The sequence below is a fragment of the Rhinatrema bivittatum genome, chromosome 4, assembly GCF_901001135.1.
Source record: "Rhinatrema bivittatum chromosome 4, aRhiBiv1.1, whole genome shotgun sequence".
Lineage (NCBI taxonomy): Eukaryota > Metazoa > Chordata > Amphibia > Gymnophiona > Rhinatrematidae > Rhinatrema > Rhinatrema bivittatum.
This window is the reverse complement of record NC_042618.1, coordinates 55,996,535-56,018,468: the sequence shown is the minus strand read 5'-3', so window position 1 is coordinate 56,018,468 and position 21,934 is coordinate 55,996,535. Positions and strand designations below refer to the sequence as shown.

General features: G+C 41.7%; 1 protein-coding gene across 1 annotated transcript in view; it reads left to right on the top strand.

The window, feature by feature from the left end:
- PRKCH (protein kinase C eta) overlaps nucleotides 1-21,934 on the top strand; it is a 246,047-nt gene that overhangs the window by 120,791 nt on the left and 103,322 nt on the right. Inside the window, 2 exon segments of the mRNA XM_029598155.1 lie at nucleotides 2,573-2,702; nucleotides 7,360-7,487. Coding sequence (XP_029454015.1) covers nucleotides 2,573-2,702; nucleotides 7,360-7,487 — 258 coding nt within the window.

Sequence of the window (21,934 nt, the reverse complement as noted above, 5' to 3'; positions counted from 1 at the left end):
GATCTCCCCACCTCTGATGACCTCTCAGACCACAGGTTGGGAGCCACTGCTCTAAGGAATATCAAACAATCAAGACATGTGATGGGGAATGTGCTGATCCATAAGCTTCACCACACACCACGTGTTTCATTTTCCTTAAAACACCGAGGAAGAAGGCAAAAATGCTGCAGCAAGACCGTGCTGGAAACCTGCTGAGCCACTGCTGAAGGCAGTAGGGTTCTCATTTTTTTTTTCAAAGCTTAATTTGTTTTGTGTAAACCATGCCAGATAATCAGTGTTCGGTGTTTGCTTGCTTGCAAACACCCTTGCATTGCTTTATGTTCACCTCATATTACTCATAATGACTTTGCATTTTGTTTGATGTAAAGTCGGGATAATCCCTATGGATCTGTTTTCTCTTTCCAACATAAATCACAAGGTCTAATGTTGTAGTCTCAAAATAGAGGAGCTAATTAATTATTTGCAGCATGTGCTTTTCTGTGTCCTCTGTTCACTTTGTAAGACAGGGCTTTATTCAATAAAGATTGCTTTTTCATAGGCACAGAACGGAGAAACGTCTTTTCTGAATAAGGCACATAATTAGGGCTTCTGTTTTTAGGTCTTAACCAATAAACAGCAATAAAACACCCTGACACGGAAATAAAATGAAGTAGTTACTTACTGGATCGACAAGAAACCATCACTGCCCCTAGTCCCCTCTCAGCCCTCTTACCCCTCCGCATGCCTTGGACACTCCACTTGGTTTTTGTACCTTTCCATGCTGACAACTCCTCAGCAGCTGATGAGCCTTCGCTCTCTTCTTCCTCCCCTCACCGGCTCCACTGCACATATTTTCCTGACGGCGAGCATCAGAGCTGGAAATAAGAGGACAGAACGAGCAAAGGGGGTGGGTGAGAGCTGAGGATGTGCTGGTGGAGCTGGATGGCGATGGGTTGATGTGGAGGGAGAAAGTGCTAGGGATGGACTGGTGGATGACTTGTATCTACCTAAAAATCTAAAATACCTAAAAAGGAAAATAAACACTGAAATTTATAAATTACAAACACCTTAAAATAGAAGCTCTGTCTATATCTACTAAGAGGCCTGGGTACTAAAGGATTTCTCCCATGTTGGGCCTATGAAATAGAAGTTCGCATGCATGCTAAGACCATTTAGTTTGTGCTAAATGTAGCACCCTTAGTAATAATGGCTGATCAAGCATGCTAAACCAGTCTGAAAGACTTTAGCATGCATGAGCTAAAATTAGCATTTCCTTGCATGCAAATGAAAGAATCACATGTAAATAAGGCTTTTTCATGTGCACCATAAATAATGTGGATTGCTCTTTTTCACAGACTATTTACGGAGCACTCACTTGGACCAGGTTTTAACTTTTTTACGTACAGAAACTCTTAAAACCCTCACTTTAACCAGGCCTTTCATTTTGGTCCAGTTAGCACAGGGGATTCATTCCTTCCCCCCCAATCTGCATGGCACAAAGATGAAGGGAGCCAACTTACCCGCACCCACCATCCTGCCATCATTCTCCCTGCAGACATAAGACTTGCCATACTGGGTCAGACCAAGGGTCCATCAAGCCCAGTATCCTGTTTCCAGCAATGGCCAATCCAGGTCACAAGTACCTGGCAGGATCCCAAGAGGTAGACAGATTCCAGGCTGCTTATTATCCCAGGGATAAGCAATAGATTTCTGCAGCTCCACCGTAACAATGGTTTAAGGACTTTCCTCCATGAACTTGTCTTGGCAGCCTCTATCCCCCCCAACATGCTTTCACCAAGGCTTGGTGACCTCAACATCTGACCCCCCTGCTCCCATCTCCATGCACCCAGCATAATGCTGGGGTGGGCTCAGCAGCTCCAACATATACATAAAACCGCTGGTGACCAGATAAGCTCCCTCCACTTCTCCGGACCAAAGATCAAAGGGACCCATACCCTGATGATTCCTTTCCTCCCTCAACCCTTCCCCTCCCCCCCCCAGATCAAAGGGTGCAATGCCCCCATCATCTTCCTCCTCCCTCCCCTCAGTTAGGTCCCTCCTCCTACCCCTTCTAATACAGTCTTAAGTGGCCAAGCCTTTCTCCTGCCCTATGTCTGGTTCTTTAAAAATATGTTGACTGAGCTCTTGCCCTTTTTCCCCCCTTGGCGCTTGCATATTCATGCAAGGAGCAAAGTAGAGGAGAAGATCAGACTGGGTACCCTGGGGGATTTCCAGAAGCAGGTAGTACCCATGCTCTTTCTTTGCGTTAACGTGCATGCTACTACTGTGCACGGGCTCTGGAGGTAATTCACCCTCGACCTGCATACATCTTGCTAAAGGTTTACCAGCACGTGTGCTAAAATACTTTTAGTACAGGTTGTATTTCTTTGTGTCTATGGAAAGGCTTAGTACGCAGAGCCCTTATTCTCCTTTTTGTTGCTAATAAGATTGCAGGCTGTGTTTATTCCGTGGTTTAAAAGCCGTAATGCAGGGATCGGTGTGTAAACGTAGGATGTTTTTATTATTATTTCACAGCTCATAGTCACCTTTCCAGGAGAACAAAAAACCTTTTATCGATTTTTCTTTTTGTCAGATTTATCAGCAAAGATTTGGAATCAACATCCCTCACAAGTTCAATAGTCACAATTACAAAGTTCCAACTTTCTGTGATCACTGTGGCTCGCTGCTCTGGGGTCTAGTGAAGCAAGGTCTGCAGTGCAAAAGTAAGTTGCTCACTTGTCATCATTTCCAAGTGCCGTGCAGTTGTGAGAATGATACGGCGCATTATTTCCATCAGCTCTATTGAATTTCTGTCTAACCGAGGTTTCAGATTGGCTATTGACCAGCACATTAATACTCAGTGTGGAAAAACCTGAGATTCTGAGACCGCAGTTGTCTCACTTGTATTAAATGGTTCTACCTGCATGCTAGCCACCAAAAATTAAAACATGACATGTAGCCTTAGGCACTGCTAATTTGGGGTTATGATCACAAGTCTTCAGAGATGGCTAGAAAGGCCCTTGTGAAAATGAGGATGGCAAGGCAGATTCGTCCTTTCCTGGATTCGAGTGCATGGAAGAAGGTGACTCTCTCCCTTGTGATCTTTCAATGCAATGCTGTCTGTGCTGATTTTACCAGCTAAACTCATTTTATAAAAGCTGCATTTAGTGTAAGACAGCGCTGCTTGGATGATTCTAGCCAGATCACGAGTGGAGAGAGTCATGCCCCTCTTACGAGGTCTGCACTGGTTCCCAAATAGAGCCAGAATAAAGTTCAAGTTATGGCCTTTGACCTTTAAAAGTCCTGAGAAGTAGGGTACCATGAGATCATGTTTTTAAACATAATAGTCCTTTAGTCTCTGCACTGGTTTAAAATCTTGTCGGGAAGCCTACCTCAGCTCTCAAGGGCCAGAACTAGATCTTGTTCCCCTGCAATTCCCATTTTAGGGAATAAACTCTAATGAGAACTTAAGCTCAAGCTTAATTATTTTATATTCAGGAAAGATTTGAAAACTTGGCTGTTTTACTCATTGTACTGCTATTGTAAGGGCTCAGCAGTTTTGTAATTGGTCTGCATATGCAATTGTCAGTAATTGCTTTCTGGGCTTGATTAGTATCTGCATTGCTATTTCCTTTTATTTTGCATGTTGTACATTTCATCCGGTTGTTTTATTATTGTATTATTTTTTGTCATTGCTTTATGCCTTTTGACTGTACCCTGCCTTGTTGTGATTTGCGATCAGGAAAGGTATGCTATACATTTATAAATTAAATTAGATCTTTACTGCTTCACTTATATGAAAGAGTGGTGGATGTATGACAAATCCTCCAAGTGACATTGGGACAAGCACGGTGGACAGTGTTGGGGGATGCAAGGGGAAAACCCAAAGTATGGTTTGCAGTACATAGTGAAAATGGGCCTTGGGTGTTGTCATTTGCCATCATAATGTGTGTTCTGCTTCTATGATACAACATGCCACATAATTTAAGTAAAAAAAACAAAAAAAACCCAAAACACCTTCAGTTTGAAGACATTCTCAAATACAAGCTACAGATCACAATGAGAATATGGTTTACAGTTGCCTTAGAATACAATCTGTGCTTTCTATTTAAGGTTTAATTAATTTCAGATGACATAGCCTCTATCACAATCACTATTTTTATTTTTCATTTGAAACATAATTAGGGTTTTGTGTTTTAATAGGGTAAAATTTGCTATATTTCACAGTCTGGGTATGGTGCTGCTACTCCGTTCCAGACTATGAAATCTGTCTTCTCTGGGAGGATGGATATCCTTTCCTGGGAGATACTTCATTCATTTTCTAGTGTTTGCTATTGTATTTTTGTCTCTCTATTGAATTGTATTTATCACTTTTAACCAAAGTACTGTAACTACAGAATCAAGCTATGTGTTAAGTTGACAGGAGTTGTCATTTGAATAATTGGTAATGTATTTTCTTTTCCCTTAGCTTTCAGGGATTGTTAAAATTGGGTTGTGGATCACAGTCCAAAACTGGGCCATTGTCCTCAAGATACTTAGGTTGCACATGGACTCAGTGAATCACAATACATGAGATTAAAAAACCAGCCTATGACTGATATCAAGGTAAAAGCCAAACCAGGCAGTAACCTTGGATAACAAGCCAGGGAAAAAAGTCAAAATCAGGGGACCAACTGAAACATGGAAAAAGAAGGGTTAAGGAGAGAAAATGGAGGTGAAGTGCTCACTATTACTGTGAGTGGAAGTGTGTGTGAAGGGCATATTCCACTAACAGAGACAGAAAAATGTAAATAAGGATCTTTTATGCCAAAGAACAGATGCTAGGTAATAAGCAGCTGACATTCAGCCCTGGTATTTATCCTTGATTTCTGCATCCCAAATCTGGCTCTACTTATGACAGGTGATCATTCTGATTGTATGACATGGATGCTATGTATAATATTCCATTGTTTTAATTTACATTCTCATTAAACAGTAAAAACAGGAGATCACTTTAAAACGTTTTCCACATGCAGTGCACACTTAACTAATATTATTATTATTATCTTATTATTTATTGGGCATCTTACAGAAACAATATAAAATGTATGACAGTCCATCATAGCAGCCAGTACTAGAACGCTCTGAAACAGCAAATCATTTTTAGGTGCAAATTTGGAGCGAACGATCCACGGTGACCTGAAAACAAATGAGGCTGATGTACTAAACCGAGAAAAACATTGCACACTATTTGCAAAACAGCATGCAAAATGTTTCTGCTGGGACTTATATGCAAGTAAGCCCACTTGAAAAATGGCATGCAAAGTTTTTCTCCAAACTATAGAAAGGAACAGTAGAAAAGGCAGTATAAACAGGCGATGAATGTTACCAAATATTGAGCTCATCTTTTGGGTGTCAGGAAGCTGGGAGAAAGTGCTAGACCTCTTAGAAAAAAAGAGGCTACCCGGACCTCTCAATCAGACCTTCAGAAACCCGAAAAGTTTTAATGATATACAAACTTCAAACCTTTTCCATTGGAAAGGAAACAGTAGAACTAATGGTCACAAAATGAAACTCCAGGGGGGGACAATTCAGAACCAACATCGGGAAAATATTTCTTCACGGAGAGAGTGGTGGATGCCTGGAATGCTCTCCCAGAAGAAGTGGTGAAGACGAGAATGGATAATGAATTCAAAAGGGCATGGGACAAAGACCGTGGATTCCTAAAGGCTTGAAGAAAGGGATGGTGTAACATTTCTTCATGGGGGTAACCTGCATGGAGCGGCAGTTACTACCCATAACAACTCATGGGGGTGACCCGCGTGAAGCAGCAATTACTTCTCTTAACGGAACCATGGGGGTAATCTGCACAGAGCGGCAGTTTCTACCCTTAACGGAACCATGGGGGTAATCTGCACAGAGTGGCAGTTACTTCCATAAGCAAATTGTTGGGCAGGCTGGATGGACCATTTGGTCTTTATTTGCCGTCATTACTATGTTTCTATGTATGTAAGAATACCAATCTTTCCTATTTTTCTGGTTTTTTCAGTTGCAATTAGTAATAAACAGTTACTTCCCCTGAATAATGGAAGCCCAACCTCATATGTTAAACAAAAATAAACCCAAACCCGACATCAGCTGGTGTTTCGAGCAACCTGCATCAGGGGGAACTTATGTGTTGCTTGCTCCACAATGCATTCTCCAATCTCCAAATGTTCCTTTCTATAGTTTGGGTTTTTTGAGTTAAGGACGGTTTGATTGGCTTTTTTTTTTTTTTTTTTAGTTTTTGTGCGGAGTTTTTTTGCAACTAACTACAGCTCACTGGTTAATGGATATAGTTTATCTCTTTGCAAAATCAGGTTCAGAAAGCAAATTGTGCGCAGTTTTTTTTACAGGCTAATAGTTAATGAGTTGCTTTGTATGATTTTGATTTGCAGCAGCTGATTAACTATTGATTTAAATAAAATTTCACATCTAAAATTATGTAAAAAAATTTTGTTTTGCAAAGGACATACATTTTGCAAATGGCTTTGTATGCTAAAATGGCAAATAGTGTGTGCTATCACAAATAATGCACACTGTTTGCTGATTTAGTACATGAAGCATTATTTGCAAAATTTATCTTCCTTAAGTACATGGGCCTCAATGTGAGTCTTCTATCCCCAGCAGCCCTGCAAGACCAAGAGTGGAATAGTAATGAGACACAAAATAGACATAGCTGGAGTAACCGCTTTATGCACCAAGACTTGACATTTTTCTTTGCAAGTTGTCTAAAACAAATGTTTTGGGGTTAGAAATAATGGTGTAGCTTCATTTTGTCTGGAAACATGCTCTTCGTAGTTGACGTTTCCAAAATATCTAAATATTCCCAAATTAGGAAATGTGAAATTGTACAAAATAAGGACCATTGGGAAGTTTTTCCATGGTCTTGACAATAGGAAAATCCTTAATTGGGTGGCGTATACACATGTGAAGGGGAATGGGAAGAACAGTGTGTGCGTAAGGTTACAGAAAGAAAGGCAGGAACAGAAAAATGCAGAAAAGGAAATTATTTACAATGGGGCAGATTCAGAGACAGACAGGATCAATATCAGATCTATTTTAGTGCACATAAAATGGAAAGTTCATGGCGGCATACTTTTTCTTCAATACAGTACAGCCTGTGAGCAGTGTGACCTCATTTATAGCAATGTTTGAAATGCGGATTTGCTAGGTGATCAGAGGTCTTGCAGGATGCAGCACAAAACAGTTCCAAAATAGATGTTAAAATATGGGTGTCCGCTGCTTTTGAACACAGTAGGTATAAGTTTCCTGCAAACTGTTTTACTTTGCAAAACGATGACTGTGAAACGTTTTCACTGGCTCATTCTCTTTTGGGTTTTCAATCTTTTCTCTCCGCAGTATGTAAAATGAACATACATAAACGATGTGAAAGAAGTGTGGCGCCACACTGTGGCGTGAATGCCGTGGAGCTGGCAAGAACCTTGGCAGAGATGGGCATCCAGCCAGACACCCTGCCTTTCAAACCGGTAAGACTGCATTTTCAGCCTTATAGTTCTGGCATAGGACAAGATCCAGCTTATAACTGGCACTTAGAATATCCTGCCAGTGTTCATGGTCACTCTTTATATTGTTTCTGGTAAGAACCCTGTTCAAATGCCCAGATGTCTACTTTGTTTACTGTTTGAACTTTGTTCATATGTTCGATGCAATTTCTAACTTTGGTTCTCTGTAAACCGATGCGATATGTACCATTACATGGACATCGGTGCAGAAAAGCTTTTAAATAAATAAATAAATATAGCTTAACCAAGTTAAGCTTATGGCTTGCTAATGATAAAGAAGTAAATGTTTGTGATGCAGCATCCTCATTTTTACTATCTAAGATCTGAGGTGCAGTAGAACCCTTCTGTCACAAGGTCATAGAAATGATAATAAATTAAGGCATGCATTAATGGAATGAGACCTATTAAAAAAAAGTTATATTAAGGCAAAACACATATTTGGCGTGAATAGTAAGCAGTAATAATTATAATAGACATTGCCCTTTAGAGAAGGAAGATATAGTTTCAAAAAAGAACTATATTTTATAATTTTCAGAGAAATTCATGTGCTGGAGAGAAAATAGTCTCTGCATTCATTTGAAATGAATGGATAAAACATAACAAATGTGCCCATATTTGTTTTATTCCTGGTCCCCCGAAATGAGTGGAGGGGTCCTACAAACAAAATAAATATTCTTCATTCCATTTGTTAGTTTCCCATTCATTTCTAAGGCCCATTGAAGTCTGTGGCTTTGAATGTGGAGAAAAAAAAACTGGTAACTAAAGCAACTAGCTCTTGCATGTGTGACCTTACTGCCTTGTCAGAGCCAACCAATGCAGGACAAGTTGGCAAGGAGACTAGCCAGAAGACAAATCATGGTGTAGAATCTTCTTAACTGTCCTATGGTGGCTATCTGATCAAGTGACACTGACCCACTCCCACTGTAGAGTCTGAGCATGTCCAAGAAGCTATGTAGTTCCTCTCTAGCTCATGGCAAAGCAAGATGTGCTTCTAGTAGCTCTCTGACAGTTTTTAAAAAAATCTTACAAAGTTTGGGATTTGGCACTGGTAAAGGGCTGCTTCTGCTCTTCCCTGTGCTGCAGTGGTCTCACACACTCACTGTGCCAGAAATAGAAGCAGAGCACTACTGCTGATTTTGATTTTTCACTTTATTGGGGGAAGGTCAGGATGGGTGACAGTAGAGAGTGCAGTTGCGGCAGAACTAGTGATTATTTTGTCTATTTCTGGACACCAGAGAGGTGAGCAGGGCATGCTCAGACACTGAAGAGAAGAGTCTTACCAGGCTGCCTGTCTTTTGTGTCTGTTATGTATTTCCGATACACAAAGGACTAGGTGATATACATTTCTAATGCACATAAAATGAAAACACTCTAACATAAAATAAAAGACAGAATTCATCTACAACAATATATGCTGACATGGCTTAGCTGAATGACTATACACAGACATTTTTAAATAGACAGATAGGCTTGTTGAAAAAGGAATGTTTTAAGCACCACTTTAAATGATTTTAGACAATTTGATTGGTGCAAACTTTCTGGCAGTGAATTCCAAAAATTAGGTGCTTGTATAGAAAAAAAGCAATCTCTTGTTTCCTCAAGTCTGGCTTGCTTGGTTATGGGTATATTCAGGAAACCATGCTGTCATGATCTCAGCATTTGAGACGGCTGATAAAGCCGCACCAGCGCATTGGCCCAAGGACAATCATTGGAAATAATTTGTTTATGTACAGTTATTCCAATTTTGTATTGATGGGAAGCCAGTGCAGTTCCATCAGTATTGGAGAAATATGTTCATTACGCCACCTACCAGAAACTAGCCTGGCCCTGCATTAGGAAGGAGCTGTAGTGGTCTTAGAGTAACCCCAGGTAAACCAATATAAATCAAATTACAAAAGTCTACCAAAGGCAAGATAATGGCCTGAATAACAGTGAGAAGTCAGTCTAATTTAATATGTTTATTAAACTAAAGAGAATATTAAGCTTAAAGAAACCTGTCCTGATAACCAGTCTTACATATTGAAGAAAGAAAAGGCATGAATCAATCCAAATACCTAGATTTTTTACACAGGACCTGAATGGAAAGGACTGATTATTAATCATAACTTGTGGATAAACTCATGTCATGCAGGCACAAAAGAAGAGATGGATAGGAGAGACCTTTTACATGTTCTGAATGTGGTAAAGGTCTCAGTAGGAAGAAAAACGTAATGCAACATCTGAAAATCAACAAAGGGAAGAGACTGTGGTTAGACTACAGAATATAGGAAAAGCTTTCTGAATAAAGCAAACCTCACAAATTATCAGAGTAGCCACACTAATTAGAGACCATTTTACATGTTCTGACTGTAACGCAAATTTCAAAAGTAACCCAAAATTCCACCCAGCAGCAAGATCAGTTTCAAGTAGGGAATGTAATAGTTTATATGACAGATTATTCTCTTGTAATAAATCTGACAAGTGGCTGTTTATGCCACTTTTGTTAACATAATCATGATTTCTTGGCATGTCTTCATCCTTCTGATGATGTCTACCCACCAGTTTTATTAGAATTGATTAGAAAACTCCGATTTTGGAGCCCATAATAGGCTGCAGTGCTTCCCCATAGACTTTAATGGTAAATGAATGAATAAATTAAAACACAGTTTTTTCTTTTAAACTAATTAATAAATGAAGTGCCCTATGAAAAAAAAAAATGAACTGAAATGAAAATGTTTCTTCTGCACACCCCTAGCAAGAAGAATGGTTTATGGACTTTTGTTCCAAGAACTTGTCCAAACCTTTCTTAAACCCAGCTACACTAACAGCTTTCACCACATCTTTTGGCAACAAATTCCAGAGTTTAATTATGCATTGAATAAAAACTACTTTCTCCTAGTTGTCTAGGGATAATGATGGTGTTAATGATAGTGCAGACTATTTAAGTAAAGATGACAACCCTAGTACATTGTGAATCTATTCACTGATGTCACTGCATTGGCTACCAGTACAGTCCAGAATTTACTATAAAGTATTAATGCTAATATTCAACATCATTCACTACAATACTCCGGCTTGTTAGGAGTGACACTACAACCTTACAATCCGCAGATCTCAAAATAAAGGACTACTGACTATTCCCACAATACCGAGTACACATCTGACACAAATAAGAGATCGACTGTTTTCCATAGCGGGTCCAAGCCTCTGGAATTCTCTGCCTAAGACTTTACGTATTTTACCAGATAGAAATTTAAACGTGAACTAAAAGCATGGCTGTTCAAGAACGCATATAACTTAACTTAAAACTATTAGAATATATAGAAACACAGAGAGAAGAAGGACAAAAGATAATAACTTAATCATAAAGAATAAATCAAATGAGGGAAAGCGATACCGTCAAAACAACCCACTGACTAAGATGGGAAAACTATCATTTCGTTTTAATTATCGGCTGAGTTTTAAAAAGGCCGCGTGAGTAAAAACCGGCACTTATGCGCGTGGCCGGGCCCTGCGCACAACGCGCACATTTTCAAAAGGGCCCGGCCACGCACATAAGTGCCCTGAATAGGAGGTGGGCTAGGGGTGCGGCCATTAGCAGGCAGGCGCGCGCAAGTTGCTTCTGCTCCAACAGAGCAGTGAGTGTAAAAATTTTTAAAAATTCTTTTAGTTGGATAGGGGTCAGAATGGAGAGGGGAAAGGGAAGGAAGGTTAGGCAGGAGGACAGGGAACTGGAGGAGGCCCAATTGCATCGTTGCGCGTAACTGGCTAAAATTCACCTCCCCCCCCCCCCCCCGCACACGGCCCGCACACGCGCGTGAGAACCACACGTACATGGACGCGTGTGCGCACCTTTTAAAAGTTACCCCTCTCTGTACTCTTTGACGCAAGTGCTAGAGAAACTTCATAACGTACCAGAAAATGTAACTTGATGGATATTAATGTCTGCCAGTGATTACCTCCCCTGTAAGCAATCTTTGTTTGTTTGTGTGATGAGTTACAACCATGAATGTCACGTGGTGATCTTTACATGGAATGACGGTATATAAAATGTCTAAATAAATATTCATGGGCCCGCTTTAACAGGAGACAGACCACAGAATTGAATGGAAAGAACTAAGAGGAAGAGATACAGTTACCTGGACCACTGACGAAAAAGGAGATAATATACTGATATTTTTATGCCACAAAGCCTATATTTACATCAAGAGAATGTACAAAGAGAGCATGCCAAAGACTACAGGGATGAAGAATATTATCCTAGGAAAAAAGGTGGGTGGCACCTTGTAAACTAACCAATTTATTGAGGCATGCATCTGACGAAGTGGGCTCTGTCCTCAAAAGCTCATGCCTCAGTAAATTGGTTAGTCTATAAGGTGCCAACCAACTCCTGTCATTTTTGTTACACCAAACTAACATGGCTATCCCTCTGAATATCTGAATCCCAGGATAAGCTGCTAAAATTAAAGAAAAGGACATGTGATAACATTTTTGAGCAATTAAGGGCTGATACAGAAAGAGAAATAGAGGCCAAAAGAAGAGGATTGGACAGAAATACTAGAGGAGATGTGCTAGTGCAGCCAAGGAGCACTAGGAGAAAGGAGCAAGAACAAGCAAAGAATACCAGGAGAAAGAATCAGGAACAGCCAAGGAGCTCCATAAGAGAAGTGTCAGAACAGCCAGAGCAATTGAAGAGGGTCATATGTGAGTACCAATAAACGAGGTACAACATATGAACCAGAACAATTGGAGGAGGTCATATGTGTGAGGTACCAGTGGGTCAGAATGGTGAAACATGTGAGGAAGAAACAGTGTAAAACTGGCCAAAAAGCAGAGTGAAAAAGAGAGGTAGGTGAGAGACCAGGAGATTGAGGACTTGGTGGTCAACCTCCTAGCCTATATGGAAATATATATATATATATATGCTGGGGTTGAGGAACGGGAAGGATTAACTAAGGCACATCTGACTCACAAAGTAAAAAAATATAAGTAAGATCAACAAGGCCATAATCTGAGATCCCAGATGTTGCGACCGTCGGTCCTAGACGGCTTCGCCCCATTTGCCTCACCTTGTTCACGGCTCCTCTCGCTTACCTTGGGAAAATGGCTACTGCCGCGTCTGCAAGCCGCCCTCTCCGGTGTCCCCAGAATGGCTATGGTGCTGCCTCCCGCCATGCTCCTCCCAAGGGCCTACTAGGGTGCGCGCGCAACCCTCATCTTTATTCCAACATTGGCGCGAACCTTGGGGCATCCCCCTCATGTGACATCACGCCATCCGGGTATTTAGCCTGCCCTTACGTGCTAGCTAATTGAGTTAGCAAAGACTGGATCAAGGATTGGTCTCGGCCGGTCTAAGCTACTCTGCCGCTTCCGTGCTGCTGCTGAAGCTCTCTCTCTGCCCTTTGGGGTAATTGCTAACCTGGGTACCTGCTCCTCGGGGCCCCTCTGCTTTATATCAGGTGCCTTACAGGGATCAGGTACTCGCTCCTGGAGGACCTGCTCTCCCTACCTCTGTGCCTGTACCATCTACGTCAGCCTGGTGGAATCGCATACCTACAGCAACCATCTAGTGAGTAATCTAACTCTGTCTCATCTACAGCATTGCCTTGCTGGGAAACCTGCACCAGAATTCCCCTATACCAAAGGGGTGAGAAGGGTCCCCTCTGCCAAGGGTCCTGAAACTGCTACATCCAGACTACCTCACTACTGCCACCTCTGGTGGTAATCAAGCTGTATAATAAAAGATCTAATTCTGTGTTTGTGCGTCCTGAGTCTAGCCCAGTACTGTGGCTCCCCACGGGGCTCCTCCCCGTGGGCGTGGTCATCTGCCACAGTACCCAAGAATCCACCCAAACACCGCTTAACCATAACATCAGAAATAAACTGGATACAATATTGTGCAGAGAGATCCCTACCAACAAGGACACATGATCAGCAGAAAAGTAGAAAGATAACTCCTCCCTGGAAAAACGTGCAGAGGGAAAAATGAAATCGCTCTGTGCTGAAGTGTTGCCATGGGAAAAGTACCGCAAAGGATTGAGGATGTCAAAAATGAGAAAAGTTGAAACCTAACAGACGAAGACCTTACATTCATACACACTAATAGCAAGCTGAAAATAGCAGCAGAAGCACAAAAGCTGCTGATGAAGAAAACAAGGAACGAAAGACATCAGAATAAAACATTTAGGCAGACCCCAAAGCAATTTTATCAGGAACCGGGAAAATATCACTACAGTGAAAACACCACCAAACAAAGCTGTGAAACGGAAGTGTTCTGAAGAAATGTATACGAGGATCCTGGGAAACCCAATGTCTACCCAGCATGTAGGAGATTGTGGAAACGAAACACATCAAAACTATAGCATGGCCTGAATTAACATTAAAAAAGCTGGAATCCAGTTAAAAAAATAAATAAATAAAGATCATCAAACTGTAAGAGCCCTGGCTTCGATAGTGTCCATTTTTTTGGGCGAAATATTTAACAACTCTCCACCAAGACCTAGCAGACTGCAATTTCGGTTGCTCAGACGGCCAAAATGGCTAGTAACAGGAAGAATGCTTCCCCTTTCAAAGATGGACGCAGATAACTTCCCCCACAAACTATTGACCAATAATGTGTTTACTTATAGTCCTGTCAGCTGATCGCTGCAGCAGATGCAGATAGAATGTATGATCTCATAGATGTTAGTAGCATCATGGCAAGAAAAGAGCAAATGGACCTAAAGGTCAGTGGATGCTGAATAAAGACTTCATTGCCAGCTAGAACAGAGGTTAGAAACTTAGGAATAGAATGGCTTGACTATGAAAATAAATAAATAAAGTTTTGGGTAACATCCCACACTCTTGGATAATAAATTGCCTTGAAAAGTACAGTGAACCCTGAATTGATAGAGTACATTAAGTTTACCATGAAAATATGGCAGACTACACTCTATCTCAATTATGAAGATGGACAACGTGTCAAGATACAGCGAGGAATATTTCAGGAAGGTTCCCTGTCACCACTTTTGTTTTTTGCCTCGCATTGAATTCACTGAGTACTCATCATTAACCCCTTGGGTTTTGGATTTAGCATTAATTCTAGAGACACTAATGGTCCACAGATAGCATTACACCTACTAATTGAAATTGAAATTGTAACCGAACTTTATTGGCACCTGTTAGAATGCATGACATCTTACATTTACTTACCTTAGTCTATGTGCCTATTGTAAACCGTTGCGATGGTATATAACTTAGCGACGGTATAGAAAAGCTTTTAAATAAATACTATTTGAGGATGATTTGAAACTTTACAGTTATTGTGACTGTTATTTAGCAGAACAACTCTTGAGAAGTGAAGAGTTTCTCATTTGACATTAGGATGACATTCAACCTGGACAAATTAAGACTGAAAACATCTCTCTGACTGAAGAATGTAACATAAAAGAAATTGAGCAGGAAAATGTTTATAAGTACATAGGAGTAAAAGGTGCAACAATCCAGCATAGGTTACTGAAAGAAAAGATCAGCAAAGAATCCTATAAGAGACAGAAATTGATATTGAAAAGCACTTGAATGACGCAGAATAAGATACAAGCTATCAATTAACTTGCATTTCCTGCACTCGCTTATACTTTTCTAATTGTAGAGTGGCCTGATAAAGATCTTAAACAGTTAGAGGTAAGAACAAGAAAACGCCTCCATGCCTATCAAGTAATCTATAAATAATAGATTTTGTGATTACATTTGCTTTAAAAGCTGATAGAGATTTGTTTTTCCAACAATAATTTAAGTATAAAAACAGTTTGTTTTGTGGACAAAAGGTACATGGATTTCCTGATGTCTCTAAGGGGAAACAGGGTACAAGGAAACTTTTCCTTCAGTTAAAATGAGTCTTATCCCTGGGGGTATATCTTTTCTTAAAGTTCCCCTGTAAATGTATAATAGTTTATCAGGGGGCTAGATATGTATTTGTTGATCCTGTTCTCTTACAGACTTTCTTAGTGGATAAGCCATCATGATCTTCTTGTCTCTTCTGTTGTGTGGGAGGCAGTGGGCAATTTTTCCATGTTTCAGTTTGTGTTGTATTTCCCCCATCTGAGCATGAAGTTGATAAGATTTCTTTTGCTTTGGCAATTGTAAAAATCTTGAAAATTCTTATTTTGCCTGAGTTTCACATCATGTATATGATTTAAAACTTAATAAAGAATACATTGGGGAAGTAATCTATAAGTATCAGTGTATGCAGGGATTGTAGGTTCCTAGCGCTGAAAGTCGTATGGGCCTTTAAAGCTGCTATAATAGACCTTCAAGCATATCTAACAATACCAACAGATCCAAATACTCAAAAAGTGCTGAAGTGGGAAAGTGAATGGCCAGAATCAGTCTCTATCCTTTCGGTTGAACAGTCGTCTCGACGAGTAGAAGAAATGAGTAAGATTCTATCAGTACGCGAGGGGAAATAAGCAATATAATTTGCAAAAGAGAAAAAGTTCTTTAAAAGAATCAAATCAGCAAACAAGGAAAAACAATTGGGGGAAAAAAGAAGAATAGGGTGGGAAATACAGAGTTACTTCCGAAGCCCCAAGCGGAATAAAACTTGACAGGAATGGTCAGAGAGGTGAACTTAAACCGAAAGATGAGAGCTTGATCATTGCAGCACAGGACAGCGAACTATGGACAAGGTGGTTCACAGCCAGCATGAAAAAGAACCGCAGAACTGTTGAGCGGAAATTCTGTAAAACAGAACTGGAAACTGTTACAGATCTTGACACTGGCGCTCAAGGGCTAATGTCGGAAAGGCATAATAAGGTAGCATGGCTCATCCACTGGAAACTCTGTAAATACCGTAACATCATAGCATCAGAAAAGCACTGGGCTCGTGACCCTAAAAGAATTAAGAAGTTGTGATCACCCTGGACATTCCCATTCCAACCGATAAAAAGCCTGATGCAAGAAAAGTGGACATTGTAGTAAAGGAGAAAAGCACAGGAATGGCAATCGGGGATATGTTATGGATTGCAATTTTATGTCCATTGCTTTGATTTACTCTTGTAAAATACTGTGATTAACTAAGCAAATAAATAATAATAATAATTGCTCACAGTAGTGTCAGTATCAAGCAATTTTTCTGTGGGTTGTATGGAGAGAGAGAGAGAGAGAGAGATGATCCTCAAGTACCAAAAGATGCGATCAGAAACCAAGAAAATGTGGCAGAAAGCTACAGAAATGGCCCCAATTGTATTGGGCACAACAGGCCTGATTAAAAAGAATTTCTAAGCGCACCTTGATGTGTTTCCTATTACATCCTATGGACTCCAGAAGGATGCTCTCTGTCCAGGAAGCCCAGGCTTACAAGTGAGGCTCATTCCTATCATGGTATAGGCAAAAACGGACCCATTTGGAGACATTCCCACAGGACAGACTCTAAAACTATTATGTACATTTTAAACAATTTTTGGCATTTTGTTCAATTTGTATTAGCCTTACCACAGCACTGGCAGAAATGCTAATGCGCATACAGATTACCTGCATTGTCAGCCGGAATACATGGGCAGTTGCTAATCCCCTCATTTTATTTGTCTTGGCAGTTTCCTCCTGCTCCTTTGGCATTCCAGCTCAGTTGGAACCGGGACTGGAATCTGATGCTATGAGCCTTCATTTGCTGGGCGCGCTCTGGGAATTTGTAGCCAGTCACTGCAGCGACAGTCCTTGATACATCAGGTTTCCTTCCAGAAACCTGCAATCATTAAATCCGGCCACTGGGTGTCACCATTGTGCAGTGACCATGACTCCCTCCCATCCTCCAGGGGCTGGGAATGCATCATTCCCTAGCCCCGGCCAACCAGGGAAGCCAGAAAGCCTGAGCCAGGAATTTAACCCAGGCCCCTCTGCATAGCAGCGGACAGCACTGCCAAGTGCGTCACTGAGCTGGCCTTCTAAGACCCTTATTAATATGCATTAACAGGTCAATTTTAAAAGATCTGCACGGGCAAAAATGGCCACGTACGCGGGCCGAGTGAGAGCAACGTGAATTTTAAGAATCTGCGGAGCAGGCGCGTACATACCCATGGGCATTCCGGTGCGGGGCTGCAACTTACGCACGTAACGCCAAATTTTAAAAAAGCTGTCCATGGCGCGCGTCCGTGTGATAGCCGCGCAGCTTTGCTGCAGGTCCTGATGGAGGAGCAAGTCCGTAGATCTCGAGTTTTAGGGCTTTCAGCACAGCGTTGAAGGTTCAGGGTGAAGTGGGGGGGCTTACAGGATGAAGAACCAGAGGAGGGGTCTTGAAGACCTCAATATCAGCTGGACAAACTGGTGGACTAATTGGAAAAACTGTTGGTTTTTTTTTCCCTCGCGCTAACTTGTTTTAAAATCCGCCAGCCTACGCGCGGAAAAGCCGGCAAAGCTCTAGCGGAGATAGGCGCGGGACGTTTACTCGAGCCGCCTCCTAAGGTTGTATGCGCGGCGGGGGGATTTAAAATGATATGCGCGTATTTGCGCACGCGATATAAAATCGCAGCGTATCTCCACTCACGCGCCGATATGCACGTTCACGGGCGCACACGCGTCCCTTTTAAAATTGACCTTTTAATGTTAGTCCACAGGCCCCTAAGTTGGTAAAGCAAGAAGTTGTAAAAACAGTTTTGCCTCTTTGGAAATCAGAATTTAACTTTATATTTATTCTTTGCTGAAGGAAGCAGGTCACATTCTGCTGTGCCTTTTAAATAACTAGATCTTGCATTAACTGCAAATCACGATTTCCGTTTGAAAGTTGGCCCAGTTCTGACTCATTAGATGTCTGCCTGTTTACAAAAGTGCACTAAGACTTTCTTTTTCCCTTACCCTGTTATAAAAAGTTTAAACTAGCTTGGCAAAAGAGAAATCCTATTTTTGTTCACCATAAACAAATCTAATGTCCCTGAATCTGGTAAAATCCTTAGTTTCTTGTTTGGCAAGCTCGGGGTATAGAGAAGTGACAAAACTCTAGAAAAGGAACTACAGGGAATAAGAGGAAGGTGTTAAATGTAGAAGCACTGCCTTACCTTAGTCATTACATTGCAGAAACAGGAATGATTTTCTTAACTGCCGGAGGTATTGGGTTAACTGTTGTACTCGTGTGTGTTTCGTGTCTTCTTTGAGAACGATTCTACCTTCCTGGAGGAAGTAAGGTATGTCCTGTAGGATAATGTGCAGCGCTGGAAGCTTGAAATCCCAGGGCTATTTCTCGCTATCTAGCCAAGCAAGCCCTTACCCTTCTCTGTGCTTGCGTAAAGACAGGGCTGGAAAGATTCTGGCACCCACGTCATCCAGATGACAAAAACTTAGTGCCTGGCATTTGCTGCCCGACGCAGGAAGAGCCGCTGCTGGGAAAGGCTGCTGGCCAGGCTGGGGAACTGCTGCCACGGCTGACCAGGCCTGAAGTGAGCCGTCACTCAGGGGGTGCCCCACTGCCAGTGGTTCACATAGAAAGCAAGACACTGGAGGGGTGGGGAGATTTCTGGGAGTGAGGGGATGAGAGGAAGGAGAGGGAAGAGTACCAGGAGGGAGGGAAGGAAGCGGGGGGGGGGGGGGAGGTGAGTATCTAGAAGTAAGGAGAGGGGAGAATGCTGGAAGCGAGGTGGGGGAAGGAGAATGGAGAGGGGAGCATGAGTGTCTAGGAGGGCAAAGAAAAGCAGAAAAAGAAAATTAAAAGAAAAGAAGTGTAGCAATGTCTCTCTAAGGCTGAGTTCAAGGCCTAACATGCTGACCTAATTTCGTACTCTATCCTAAAGACTATAGCAGTCAGGGCCTATTTTGAAGACCCAGTGAAGTTTAACTCCGTGAAATTAACTGAATTTCCACACAAGGAGCCTGACTTTCAGATCTATTCACAGTACTGGATGTGCGCGCTTCGGTGGGCGCATGGAGATTTATCCTAGTATTTTGTAAATTCTGCAGCATGTTGCTCTGCAGTGTATAAGATACAGCACAGTTCTGTCTGAAAATACCCACGCAGGTTTCAGTATGCCCAATATTTGCAGTACAATGAAAGCACTTAATTTCTCTACCTATTTTATAAACATATGCTTGTATATTTTATGCAAGAAAAAAAAGTATAACATGTACGCATAAAGGCTGGATTTCTGTGCAGAGGCATGTATCCCCTTCTGAAAATACTTACATGCGTACTTGAAATCACCAGTTTGCCAATATCTCCGCCAGTCTGTCTTCAGATCACCTAGACCCTTTCATACTTCACTCTGAACCCCCCAGTTCACTCAGCCCCACCCAAAAATTGCAGATGGCAGACATATCCGATTTCACTTGCGCAAATCAATTGGCAGATGTAAGATTGTACAAAAGGTTTGATAATTTGTATGCGTAAATCTCTTCTAAAATAGTAACTTCTGCATGTACCTTTTGGCCCTGTCAAGGAACGTGCCTAGATTGCCCCTTTTTTTGTGCCAATAAATTTGCATGCAAAACCAAAAATACTCGCCTACTTTTGATGTTTATAAAATAGCACGTATACGAGTATATGCTACGCATGTGCATATATGCTAATTTTCCACACATATCCCCTTTGAAAATTTACTCATAAGGCTGCTAGACACTTATTGTAGTCTAAGGTAGTTTGAGTTTCAACAATTAAAGAAAACACAGTTCAGTCTCCATAGTTAATAGGATTATCATAATCGAGCAGGCAAGTACAGATTTCAAAGATCAACAAGAAAAGTTCAAAAGAACAGAGTTGGGTTTCAATTCAGATAGAAATAGATGTAATCACTCCTAAAATTCAAGGATGGCATTTGTATCTAGGGACGGCCTTTCTGCTTGAATGTTTTAATGAGGACTGCGTTATCATATTGCCTGTCTGCTACACAGCATGTCAAGTAAATAAATGTGCACGGTGACTTCCTCGCCACCATGTTAGATGTCGTCCATGCTTCCTGTATGTTACTATTCTTTGGAAAAGTTCTTTGTAATCATCATGGTAGTGGCTGACTTTACCAAGGTGTGCCTGGATACCCCAGCAGGTCGATGCAATAGCGACGTGCTAAAAACGTGCATCCAAATTGGACGCACGTTTTTCATCACACGTACACTCACCTCTCCTGGGCGCTCAATGCAATAGGGGAATAAGCTGCTGCGTTAAAAAGGATGTGCTAGGGGTAAATTGTGTGTCCATGGCGCGTCCACGGCAACAGGCACCCAGGAGAAGTGGCTGCGAGTAGGTTAGGAAAACGGATGCTCAATTTCACGAGCATCCGTTTTCCTAACATGTGCACAACCATGGGATAGGAAAGCAGATGCTCGTTACTTCTTTTTTTCAGTTCCTCCGACTAAATATCGCCACAATATTAAGTTGGAGGAACTATGGAAAAGCAGTATTTTCCGCATTTCTCTTAACTTTTGGGGTTCCTTAATGTCAGCCCCGGAGCTGGCGTTCATTTTTGAGGGTAAAAACGTGCATCGGGCAGTTGTTTGTTTTTTACGCAAGAGGCTAATAGCCTCATCCTCATGGCATTTACATGTGATGAGCGCTATTAGCTCCACGCTGGTTTGGACGCCCGTTTTGGACGCTCTAATCCCTTTATTGCGTCAGCGGTTACGGACGCGCGTCCCAACCCCGGGTTAAACCCGTGCACTAGCCTGTGCGCACAATATTGCGTCGGCCCTGTTTGTGAGAACTGTGAAGAAGCAGTTTTGCTTTATTTATGGGGCAATACTGCCACTCCCTGGACACGTTTCTGGAAGTGAAAAGCTTGCTTGGCGCGATGAGATCAGTAGGAGGTGGCGCAAACAGGCGTTATCCGTCGTGCCTTGGACTTGATTGACAGCTCTTTACTTTCACTGTTTTCCCCCCATGCATAAAAGAAACTGTTTGCCAGTGGGACTCTTACCTAAGATGATTAGTGATAGCTTTCCGGAAACTTTAAGTACCACCTCATCCTCTCTGAGTCCCTTTCTTAACACTTTGATAAATCCTTGATTTCATTTGCAGAATGTGATAGTAAAGGGAGGTAGGAGGTGTTCTCTGGGGATTACATTATTGGGGAAATCTGCTGTTAACAATTTTATGTGACTGTGCTCAGGTCACTTTGTCTAACTGTACCTTCACTTATCCCCTTCTGCGTTTATTATTATTTGTATAGCGAATGCAAAATATATGCAGCGCGGTAGAGAGACACCCTGGGGGCCATATTGAGAAAGCGCTAACACAGCTAACGTACCCGGCCAGATCAGTTATACTGGTTATGCAGTGGGGTAAACGTCCCACTGTGTAAGGCTAACTCCAGCCAGACAGCTTTAAAGCTAACTGGTTAGGGTTAAAGCTGCCCATCCTCCCGTAGCTGTATTCAGAATGTCAGTTTCACTATTTTGCGCCGGCCTCCGCCCCTCCCCCCCCCCAAGTAAATGCGATGTTTAAAGAAGGCCCCCAGCTCTCCTTCCCTCCCCACCACCCC